We start from the raw sequence: 13016 nt of genomic DNA on the forward strand, positions 1-13016 counted from the left end.
TATCAATAAAATAACTTTAAATTTCCATAACAAAATACAACCAACAATGAAAAATTCATAATTCATTATTAGGTTCTCTACTTGCAACCAAGATTTTCACAAGGTTGTTAATAGAACCAAGTAAAAATGCGAGAATGAATAAAAGGGTTGAAAAAAAATTGTTAGCTGGTGATGCACGAATCGATTTATTTTCCTACATAAAACTAATGATATAGAAAAATCAATTAGAAAGCAAAGAGTGAATCGGGAATTGAGAAAAATAACCTAAACGATTTTTTATTACCTTTCTCGATCTCTCGTTGAACCTTCTCTAGCTCAGTCCTCAGTTTTCCCTTTTTAGAACAAATGGAACTAAGAAAAACCAATATGAAAATACCCATATATCATTGAGTTTTAGACACCATATCTCTTACACACATTTCATCAAATAGCTTCCGTGCATTAGCTTTTCCTTCAAATCAGATTACAACTTTGTGTAGCTATTTTTCCATCGATTATAAGGGTCGGTATGAGATGAAGTAGAACCAATAAATAAAGGGTTGGTGTGTAAATGAAGAACAAGGTTCTTTCCAGTCACCAAAAAAATCATCCTGGTCGCCGTCGGTAGCCCTCATCTCGTCGTGCTTTGTCAATAACAATGCAAATCAGTCATCGATGAATGTGCTAATCTAAACAAACTCCTTGATTGTTTCTTTTATGTCTCGAAGCAGTCTCCCCCATTAACCTTATTCTGCTTATTTTTTTTCTCGATGACGATGATGTGAGGACATAGGGCAGCAACGAGAAGATAAGAAGAGAGGGAAGCAAAAATATGCTAATGATGAAATTTAGATGAGGGTGGAGGGATGATGATGGTTGTGACAGATTGTGTTCTAAGATAAACATGGTGGCGTGCCCTAGATTTCAAAGAGAGATGAAGAGAGTGATGGGAAATTAAAGGAAATATGTGAGTGATTGAGAGATTATAAGAATTATTTAATGTTTCTAGAGCTATAATTACTGTAATACCCTTTTCACCATTTCAAAGATACACTTTAATACCAATAAATTTCAGAATTTACGTAAATGACCCATTTCAAAGATACACTTTAATACCAATAAATTTCAAAATTTACGTAAATGACCCACCTGATATATATATATATATATATATATATATATATATATATATATATATACACACACACACACACACTACAAGAAACCAGAGTATTATCGGCGACATGTAATCGCTATTGACTCATGTCGCCGATAAAGGCGTCGCCGGTAATACTCGCAAACGGCGATCCGCGTCAACTTACCCCCATACGTTCGATTTGTTTTCAATCAAACGGCTGTACAGGAAAGCGAAAACGTGCTGACTTTTCCCTCCAAGGTGTCGCCGCTATTGCCCAGTTGTCGCCGCTAATACCAAGCGCAGATTACCCCCCTTCCAATTCCCTTTTCTGCGACATATTTCTTGTTTCTTTCTTCTCTCGCTCTCGTTTCTTGTTCTACTCCTGATAAAATAGTGGACCAATTAATTAAGTGGAGGAAGAACCTTAAGGCGGTGCTAGCCCTTCTGCCACCACAAGACCGCCACTCTTTCCCCCATTACCGACTACCATTGAGCTCATTTCCAAAATTTCCCTCATTCAAGGTTTAATTCCTCCTATTTGCTATCATTTTTCTATTATAGATGATCTATTGGTTTGATCACGTTGGAAATTACCTCTTCAATTGTTGTTATATTACTGATAAACACAAGACCCATTCGTATTTTTTTTCTTGCTTATTATTGTTCATGAATGTATAAATTGATGCTATATGTGGGTAATTGCCTCTTCAATTGTTATAGATCACCTAAAAACACAAGACCATTAGTATTTTTTTGTTGCTTTTGTTCTTGCTTCTTGCTGAATGATGAGGAAGAAGCAGGAGGTATCAAATCTCCTGATTTAACCAAACTCTATTACAAAGTATATATGATCAGCCCCTCAACTTTTGATTTGTATGGTTTTAATTAAAAGTTTAGTCTTAAACAAAGAAACTTCAACTAAAATCTTCAAAGTTTACCCTATTGAAATTTGGCATGTTTTTGTAATTTTTGTTTATACCACATTGGCTAAAAATGAAATTTGGCATGTTTTTGTAATTTTTGTTTATACCACATTGGCTTAAAAATGAAATTTGTGTATGTTTATGTAATTTTTGTTTACACCACATGGGCATGAAATTGAAATTGGATATTGAAATTGGATGTATATATATATATATATATATATATATATATATATATATATATATATATATATATATATATACATTTGTTTGATTTTTTTTAATTAGAAAATCAAATTAACTTATCTTTAGAATCAAATTAAGTTACCTTTATAAAATCAAATTAAATCAATTATAAAACCAACTTAATAGTAACATACTTTTAGTGACTTAATGTTGGTCATTACAACTTTAGCTTAATTAGGTTATTAATAATAACGTACTTCTAGTAATTTTAATTTAATTATAAAATAAAATTAATTTAATTTTAAAAAACAATAAAATGTAATAAATTAATTGTAAAATCAAATTAAAGTAGTTTTAAAATCAAGTTAATGTTAATATTAAAATAAAATAAAATTAGTTAAAAAAATTAAACTAAATTAATATATATATATATATACACCTTTTTATATTTTATCCATTTCTAATTAGGTTATTAATAGTAACATACTTTTAGTGACTTAACGTTGGTCATTACAACTTTAGCTTAATTAGGTTATTAATAGCAACGTACTTCTAGTAATTTTAATTTAATTATAAAATTAAATCACTACTAGAAAAACAGCCTTTTACGACGCTCATTGCGCGTCGTAAAAGGCTCAGACGACGCGCAAATGCGCGTCAAGGAAGGCCCTGTCATAAAGAGAGACGACGCACGTTTATGACACAGAATGCGTATCAAGGAAGGCCCTGTCATAAAGGAAGACGACACGCATTCGTGTGTCGTAACCTTACGACGCGCGTGTTAATGACACGCAATGCGTATCAAGAAAGCCCCTGTCAAGAAAGGCCATGTCATAAATGAAGATGACACACATTTTTGCGTATCGTAAATTTAAATGTTTAAAAAAATAAATTTATATATTTATTAATTTTTAAATTAAATTTTCATTTAATTTATTATAATAGAAATAAAATACCATATACAAAAAATACAATCCATTGCATAATATAAAATAAAATTTCATACTCAAAAAATAAAATAAATTGCACAAATTATAATGTCATACAAAGAATCATTCAAATGTTAAACAAAAATAATACATTGCTAACATGTGTTATACATTCCTATAAAACTAACAAATAATCATACAACTCTGTTTCTTACTGGAAAGGAATGCTAAACATGATTACAAGTCTCCCTTAATCTTGATTACTCACCTGCTTAAGTAGAATGTTGTTGTTGAAAAGGTTACCTAGCAACAGAGAAAAACACAACACCTCTCCCACAATCACAACATCATTTACAGAAAAAGGGTTGTCAATTACTTTCATCATCACAACCCGTTTTTTATTAAATAAAAAAGGAAAGTTTAATTAATCACTTACAAAAAGTTTTGATACCCAAACAAATATGCCCGTTGAGATTCAACCTGCCCGATTTCATTAGAACACAAACACAATCTGGACAAGAATTACTCTCACTGCCCTCAAAAAACCCTAAAGTGAATAAAATGTTCCAAAATTATTCAAAAATATCATATTTTCTCAAAATGAGGTTTTCCACATTAACCAACTCCTAACATTTTCTCAAAAATATTATTTAAACATCATTTACATTTTTTCTTTTTAAAAAAGAAAAAACATAAGGTACCTCAGTTAAACACAAAACTTTAGTTGGAATCTCATTAGGTAATCTAGGTAATCCGGGAAGATTAAACCCTCCAACTTGTAAGGCCATTTTCGACAAATAAAAACATGAAGTTTCAAAGCATTGAAAGTACAATAATAATAATAATAATAATAATAATAATAATTAATAATAATAATAATAAACTCTGTAGTACCTGCATAGCTATATGTTGTTGAGCCTGGGCCATAATGGTCTCCTGTTCAGATTTCATCTGCCCGATGCAGTAAAATAAAGAGCACCAAAAACATCAGATTTATCATAAACTTGTTCATAATAATAAAGCCCACATGGATTGAGAAAAATTTAAATTAATAATAATAATAATAATAATAATAATAATAATAATAATAATAATAATAATAATAATAATAATAATAATAATAAAGGATATTTTAAATAAAAACCTGATGGTTGCACCTGGCATTGATCTATCAGAACCTTAGTCTCTGGTCTCAGGTTTGCATCAAACCTGAATCCAAAATAAGTGATTGGAAAAGCAAAATCTCAGCTATCGGAAGCTATACACGTAAAAACACAACTAATAAAATATCATCTTGTTTATAAATAGAATGAGCTTGTAAATATTTGTATGTAAAGTTGGTTTATACTTCACTTCTTGTAGATTGGTAACAGGAGGGCATATACCTACAAAATCATTGTTTTAAAGGTCAAAATACCATTAAATGTTTGAAAGACCTCAACATTGAAGAACCTTCTACTTAACTCTCAGTTGGCTCATTCAGCCTTCAAATTGTGCTCCTAACTGTAACAACACTTGCAGTACTATCATCATTCATACACAAACAAACAAAAAATATATATCAGTAAATTAAAAACATTAAAATATCAGAAGAAAATTTAAAAATTAAATATTATTACTTCAATGTGTATGGACCCCCTGCTTTCACTTTCCCACAGTCCTTGCAACTCTAGATTCCAATCTCCCTCTGTTGGTGACTCCATTGATTCCCACTGCCACTGCCAAGTGTTAGCAGCTTCTCCACGTGTTCGAATACAACACAGAGCCGTTTTACATCTTGGATTATTTCCATATCACCCGGTAGCTTGTTTGCTGCCAATGCAATAAGTCAAATTAAAAAAATGACTATTTTACCCTTGTGTCTAAAAATTGTAAATGAGACATTACACATAACTTGTAAAGGCTTCAATGCAGAAGCAATGGTGAAGTATAATTGGTCGATTTTTATTGTCATGTTCTTTAACCCACCAAATCTAGTCTGGTTAAGAGTGCCAGCTGCAGCTCTGAAAGCAGTACACACCATTTGCTCTAGTAATTGATGTGGTCTTACTGTTTCCAGATTTTGAACACCTCTTATTTTTCTTGACCCACCCATCAATAGATACAAACGGTAATACTGCCATGAGAACAATATATAACCGATTATTATAACTTGATATATCTACAAGATGCATGAATGGAAAGATGTTGACAAAACGGTTATAATTTGGTCAAATGACTGTTTGTCTAATTTGTCAATACTTGAGCAAATAGTTCGCATTTTGTGAGATGGTACACCACATATCTCTAGCATTCCATCCAGTAACTTTCTATGGTTCAACTTTATCTGTGCATGGTGGAATGTCACTTAAGTAGAAGAAAAGATAAGGAAATGAAATTGAAAATGTGACTAAAACACTTACCTCATAATCACCAATGTTTAGCTCATCTAGTAGTTCAACCAAGATCCTAACCACCTCAAAGTCAGCTGCTATTATTTCATCACCAGCAATGTCAAAATCACATTGATAAAATTCACGGTGTCTTGCTTTAGATGGGTTGTCTCTTCTATACACTTTTGCAATTTGGTACCTTCTGAAAGATGTAAGACCATTCATAGCAACATATCTCGCAAATGGAACCGTCAAGTCATACCGGAGGGAACAAATCTCCCCACCCTAAAAAAACAAAAAAAAACTTTGCCCAATGGCTATCAAAGGATATATCACTGCTTAAGAAAATAATAAAACAAAAATATATAACCTGGTCAGCTAGATCATAAAGGATATATCAAGTGCCATTGCACCGTGCCTCTTAAAGACATTGCCAACGATTGCAATTGCTTTCTCTCGTACAACCATTTGTTCTTTTGCAAAATCACGAGTCCCCTGTAAAGTTTAAAAAGTAAGATGATTATATATATCAATCAAGAAACAAATAAATATTTTATCAAAGATAAAACATAAGCATGCATGGTATTATTACTTTGGCGAGCTTCGGAAGCCTTCTGCTTTCATTGCTTTCATTGCTTTCAACGACTTGTTTTATTTTCGGTAGTAGACTTTCAAAGTGGGAAAGGAAACATTGTGCCACTTTCTCCGGGAGAGTTGAGCATGAGTTGTCGTTTACATTGTTAGCCACAGACACAAACAGTAAATTATCTTTTATAAACTGCATCAAAAGAGTTGTGCCTTTTCCCATAACCTTCTTTTTCTTGTCGGGTTTCTCATCAATACCCTCTTCCCCTTTCATACTCCCCTCCAGTGATATAAACGAAATTGTGGCTTCCCAAGAAAGAATCTTTCTTACAGCCTTGGACAAAATATAAATTTCATGCAATGATTCGACATACTTGTCTTCCAACTCAAACTTTGCAGCAGCCTTAATGGAGTTATTCAACCTGTCAAGACCAGGGCATCCAACATTGAAACTATCAACCAAAGTAGGATATAAGTTATGGTTTTCGAAGCCCTTTAGACAAATATGTGCTCGGTGCCAACTACTCTTGCCAAGATTCTTAAGGGCACGAGCTAGAGAAGAGAAGAGTCCGGTCAAATCCTCACTGACACTTCCATTTCCATTTGCGAATGGGGTAGAAGAATTCACTGCAATTCGAGTTGAAGAGTGGACTGATTTGTAAAGAGACCTTAAACGACCATGAACTATAGGAATGTTATCAACTTGGTCACACTGTAGATTACCACATAATTTTGAGCCATTAAGTAAAACCTTCATAACACTAGAAACATAAGTCACGTCTTTATCAGAACAGCCATCACCAGAATCTGTGAAGCTGAAGGCAGTGGAAGTGTCGGCCTTCAAGGCCTCACAAGACAAGGCAGCAACAGCATCAACAACTGGTGCTAATGAGGAGGCGGTGTGGTCTAGGAGAGCACCTCGATCTAAAAATTGTAAGAGAGAGAGAGAGAGAGAGAGCATTCAAAAGGAATAAACATGGGAGTTTATTAGAGCGAGAGAGATGAGAGTTGAGAGAGGAAGAGAGAAATGGAGGGGAAGAGTAGCTGCAACCCGTAAAATTTACCTTCACCGTGTCTTCAGTTGTGTTGTTGAAGTAGGCCCAGTAAATTACATAGTCAATCCAACTTCCTTCCACACAATCTCCTTTTCTCAATCCCAATTCCGGGAAGTTTTTGGTCATTAGAGCAAACCATCTTCTCCCCAAATCACTCCAAACCCTAACCCCTAATTCACTAATCCAACAGTGGGATTAATTTTGTATTTACGGGAAGATAGAGAGGAAGAAGATGAATACAAAAGTAAATACGCCAGAGCAGTCAACCATGTTATGTAATTGCTTCACCATTGGGCCCCATCGTGAGTTGCAGTAGGGCATTGTCAACATGAAGAGTCGCAGACCCCCAATCGCCAGTTCTATGAAATATTTTGTGAGGGACAAAAAGTGGTGATAGAAACTAGGGTTTTTGTGGGAGACAGAAAAGCAAAATAAGAAGCGAGCCTGATTCTTTGGTCGCCGATTTTATTATATGGAGCACGAAGAAGATAACGGCGGGGGAGAAGAAGATAGATCCGACGAAGGTAAAAAATATGGAGCAAGGAAGAAGGAACGTGAATGGCCAGTGATTGTGTCTAGGGTTAGAGAGAGAGAGAGAGAGAGAGAGAGAGAGAGGAGGGAGAGAATGGCTCTGTACGAGAGATAAGGCGACCCATAGGATCAGAGTGAGAAGCGGGGTATTCAAAATTTTAGAATTTTAGATCCCTCTTTAAAACCCGCGTTTAGTTAAAAAAATATAAAGCGACATTTGTAGACGACACACACTTAAAATAAGCGCCCTCCGTGTTTTTAATTTTTTTTATTTGACACCAATTGTAGGGCACGCACAAATGCGTGTCCTCTATCCTTCAAATTTTGGAAAACTGACATCGATTTTTACGGCACGCACAAATGTGTATCCTCTATTAGCACGTGTCATTGATTGCGCGTCGTAAAAGGCTGTTTTTCTAGTAGTGAATTAAATTAATTTTAAAAAAAAATCAATAAAAAAATACTAAATTAATTGTAAAATCAAATAAAAGTAGTTTTAAAATCAAGTTAATGTTAATATTAAAATGAAATAAAATTAGTTTAAAATATTAAAAGATTATATATATATATATATATATATATATATATATATATATATATATAATCTTTTAATATTTTATCCATTTCTGATTATGTGTTCATGTGTTCCCATGTTGGGATACTTTTTGAATCATCAACTTTATGAATACTCTACTTGATTTTCGTTTCCCATAGAGTAAACCTTAAACACTAAATTATTTTCCAGTTGCATCATGTCTATTGATAAAAGCTGGACTACTAATCCACATCGTCAATCTCCCGAGTTCCAGCTAGGACTCGACTCTTTTGTCGAGAGATCCATGTTACACCTAGATTGTAAAGGTGAAACCAGATGTCCGTGTGAGAAATGTGATAATCGTTACTTCATGGATCCGAAAGCAATGAGACGTCATGTTCATATATATGGTTTCAGTCAATCATATGACACGTGGATATATCACGGTGAACCTTTAATCCCTCTAGTTGTAGATGTCGTATCACCAAGCAACGAGATGGCTGATGTTATTGACGATGTTATGTGGGAGTCGAGAGAAAATGATACAAACCTCAATGAAGGAACCTTGAATACAGGGGGTAGTGGTGTCGATGATGATTTTGAAGAGTTGTTAGAGGCAGTCGAAACCAAGTTATATCGTGGTTGTACGTTTTCATTTCTTGATTTTTTAGCAAAGCTGATGCATATGAAGGTCAACAACAAATGGACTGATAGTTCATTTGATCAACTCCTTGAGTTGTTGCATTCGGCATTTCCACCAGACAACAAGGTTCCCCGTTCATACTATTTAGCAAAAAAGAAACTGAAGAAGTTAGGTTTGGGGTACGAGTCAATTCATGTGTGCAAAAACGAATGTTTTCTCTTCTGGAAGGAACACAAGTCATTGCAAGTTTGTCCCGTTTGTAAAGAGAGTCGGTGGATTGATAAAAACACCAGGGGTAAGAAAGTGGCTCATAAGGTGTTACGGTACTTTCCAGTGACCCCTAGACTACGCCGTATGTATTGTTCACGGTACACTTCTAAAAATATGATATGACGTAGTACTGGGAGATCAGAAGATGGTGTGATGCGTCATCCCGTTGATGGAGAGTGTTGGCAACAATTTGATGTAGATTACCCTGACTTCTCGAGCGAACCTCGCAACGTACGTGTAGGGCTGGCAGCTGATGGCTTTAATCTATTTGGTAACATGTGTAATCTGCATAGTACGTGGCCGGTTGTACTCACCACATACAATTTGCCACCATGGCTTTGTATGAAAGAGTCATCATTCATGTTGGCCTTGTTGATTCCCGGCCCTAAAGCGCCTGGAAAGGACATAGATGTTTTCCTTAGGCCGTTAGTGGAAGAGCTTAAGTTTTTATGGCAATCAGGCATACGTATTAAAGACGCAGCGAGAAACACATTCTTCACGATGAAAGCTATGTTGTTATGGACAATAAATGACTTTCCATCTTGTAGTAGTTTATCGGGCTTGAGCGGACAAGGGTATAGAGCATGCCCGACTTGCAATAAAGACACTCCTTCGTACCGTGCAGTAAATAAAGTCGTTTATATCGGTCATCATCGGTTCTTAGATGTTGATGATCCATTAAGGATGAGTTTGAAATTTAACGGGCAACCTGAGACACGACCCACTCCAAGACACTTTACTAATGAAGACATACAAGAGCAACTAGGTCATCCAATACTTCATAAACCAGGTAAACATCCTAACACTCTAAAAAAAACATGGATTGGTAAGGATTCGAGTTGAACTGGTCAAAACGTAGCATATTTTTCGAGCTCGAGTATTGGTCTTCTCTGCAGCTGAAGCACAACATAGATTTGATCCATGTGGAGAAAAATGTAGGTGAGAGTCTTTTGGGTACTTCTATGATGAATGATAAGAGTAAAGACACATCAAATGCATGTAAGGACTTGAAAAATCTGAATATCTGGCGTAATCAATGGTTGCAAAAAAAGGGTAACAAGTTCACTAGACCACATGCAAGCTACTCATTCAAGAAACCTGACCGCAAAATCTTTTGTCAATTTATAAGAGATGTTAAATTTCCTGATGGGTTTGGATCTAATATCAGTAAGAAAGTGGTAGATAATGATACTAACATTATTGGGTTGAAATCTTATGACTATCACATTCTTATGCAACGTTTGGTATCGATTGGAGTTAGAGCATTATTGGACAAAGAAACTTCTACACTAATTGTAGATCTTTGTATGTTTTTCAAGCAAATGTTCTCCAGAACACTAAAGGTGGAGGATATGAGGAAAGCAAAAGAAGACATTATTAGAATCTTGTGCAAGTTAGAGTTGATTTATCCTCCAGCGTTTTTCGACATTATGATTCATTTAGTTTTGCATTTACCTGATGAAGCGATTGCCGGAGGCCCGATATGTATGAGATGGATGTATCCGTTCGAAAGGTATATGAAAAAACTAAAGAATTATGTCATAAATAAGGGGAGGCCGGAAGGTTGTATAGCTGAAGGTTATATTGCTGAAGAAGCTTTGACATTTTGTACGATGTACCTTCGAGATGTTAATCGCCTTGAAAGAAACGAAGACGTTGTCATTGAAAAAACAAAGTTTTGGATGTTTGAGTCCAAGTGTCGACCGACGAGCGCAACGCAAATCAAACATCTTGATATAAGGGAGAAATGTAATATAGAATGGTTTATACTGAATAGTTGTCAAGAAGTCAGACAATATATCGAGTAAGCGTTCTTACTTTTAATTATCTTTCATTATTTATTGTTACTTTTTTCCATTCATCAATTATATATATATATATATATATATATATATATATATATATATATATTATCCATATAGAAAATTCAAATCTGAACATCCTGAAAGTGACGAAAAGACCGAATTTCCCAACTGGTTTCTTGAAAATGTAATAATAATTAACAAACAAATATCTTTGATAAATATAACGAATCAAGAATACATAACACATCAACATATGTTTAATAGGTTTATCAGATGGAAAAAGAAAACTCTACAAAATTCAACAAAGAGTTGTTAGCCCTTTCAATGGGTTCACAAATAGATGTTTATACTTACACTGTGTGCATAGTCAACGGTGTTAGGTTTATGGTACTTAGTCGTGATGCAAAATGCAAAACACAAAACTCTGGGGTTCTAGCGGTTGGTGAGAATGGAGAGAAATATTATGGCCAGTTAGAAGAGATTATAGAGGTGCAATATCCATATGATTATTCGACTGTAATATTTTGGTGCAAGTGGTTCGATACGAGAGATATTCCTGATGATAATTTCATAAGTATCGACACAGAAAAAGAAGCGTACCAAGATGATCAACTCATATATGCTTCGTAAGCCAAACAAGTCTTCTACATCCGCGAGCCTGTTAATCATCGAAGAAACCAAAACAACAACCCTCGTTGTGTTGTCGAGCATGTTAATCATCGAAATATTTGGGATCTACCATCCGACAATGCTTGTGTCCAAAATTCTTACAGTGACTCTGTCCAAGATGTCGACAATGTGGAGGCCGAAAATTTTGTCATAGTTCAAAACAACTCTTCATCTGGAGCTAGACTTTTTATCGACTTCTCACAATACTTTCAAAGCAATGTTGGCGTAGCTCAAAACAATGCTGGTTATGACGATGAAGACGAGATTGAAGTACCTCCGCCAACGGGTAGAATCGATAATGTTTCCGATGAAGAAACTGATTATGATGATGGCGATTTTGATTATGATACGGATGAAGAAGAAATTGAAGTATATGATGAAGATTCTGATTAAAAAAATCAATTTTATTTTATAATAGAAACTTTATTTGAAATGTACCTTTAATTCATATTGTTTGTCTAACTTTTATTTATGTTGTTTCTCTATATTGTATATCTTACAATTTCGCAAGGTAACTAACTTTTATTCATATTGTATTTTTATATTGTACATCTTGTAATTTACAGGCTGTAGATGAGGTTTACTTGGACGATACTCTTGGCCATGATGGTCGATGTTATGGTGCTTGGACATGGAGGTGATGGAGCCGGGGATCCACCACCTCCAGGAGGCTTTGGTCGTGGTCAGCACGAACAGGACGATGAGTTTTATTATGATATATTTATTAACTATTTTTATTATTTTATAATAAGTTATCGTGCCTAATATTTTTAATTGTATTTTTTCAGTCGAGCTTCCAAAAAACAAGAAGGGGCATGTCAAAAAATATCGAGTTGGGAAAGTTGATAAGGGCAAATAGGGGAAAGCCCGTAGATTTGGATTTCGACATGGAGATCACATATTCCCCTGTCGGGAAGCGTTGTAGTTGGTTCAAACCTGAAATCGGGAGGTATTTGTGGAACAATGTCCCTTTCAACGTATCTTGTTGGGACAATGTTTCCCCCGCCTTAAGGAACGCAACAGTCGTACATCTAAAGGTAACTTGGATTCAGTTTTAAGTTTAGTTGTGAATTTTGATTGTTATCTAATTAACTAAATTTTTTGTGTTTTGCAGAATAAATTTGATTTGGATAAGGTTAACATGGATCCGGAGCGAGCTCAATTGTTGCGGAGCATTGATTCGAGTCTTGCAAAAGTTTACAGAAGCCGAAAAAGTAAAGCTCATTCTTATTTTAAGGAAATCGTGGGGCCTGCAGATATCTCAGCCGCATTAAACAACCCCCCTAATGGTATGTCACATGAAAATTGGGCGAAGGCAGTCGAATATTTTCAAACGCCAGAATTTTTAAGGCGTTCAGCGTCAAACAAAGAATGTCGTGCAAAACAAGTAGTTGTA

The 13016-nt window shown here is 34.8% G+C and overlaps 1 protein-coding gene and 1 pseudogene across 1 annotated transcript; one reads left to right on the forward strand and one right to left on the reverse strand.

The window, feature by feature from the left end:
• Positions 1-4824: 4824 nt before the first annotated feature.
• Positions 4825-7293, reverse strand: LOC145095470 (histidine--tRNA ligase, cytoplasmic-like; annotated as a pseudogene).
• A 1436-nt stretch (positions 7294-8729) lies between these two features.
• LOC145095471 (uncharacterized) lies at positions 8730-10954 on the forward strand. Its single transcript, XM_079033343.1, has 3 exons — positions 8730-9199; positions 9275-9936; positions 9978-10954. The coding sequence occupies exons 1-3, from the start codon at positions 8730-8732 to the stop codon at positions 10952-10954; spliced, it is 2109 nt and encodes a 702-aa protein (XP_078889469.1).
• Positions 10955-13016: the final 2062 nt, after the last annotated feature.

The sequence above is a fragment of the Lactuca serriola genome, chromosome 3, assembly GCF_051521515.1.
Source record: "Lactuca serriola cultivar US96UC23 chromosome 3, Lser_US96UC23_V15, whole genome shotgun sequence".
Taxonomy (NCBI): Eukaryota; Viridiplantae; Streptophyta; class Magnoliopsida; order Asterales; family Asteraceae; genus Lactuca; species Lactuca serriola.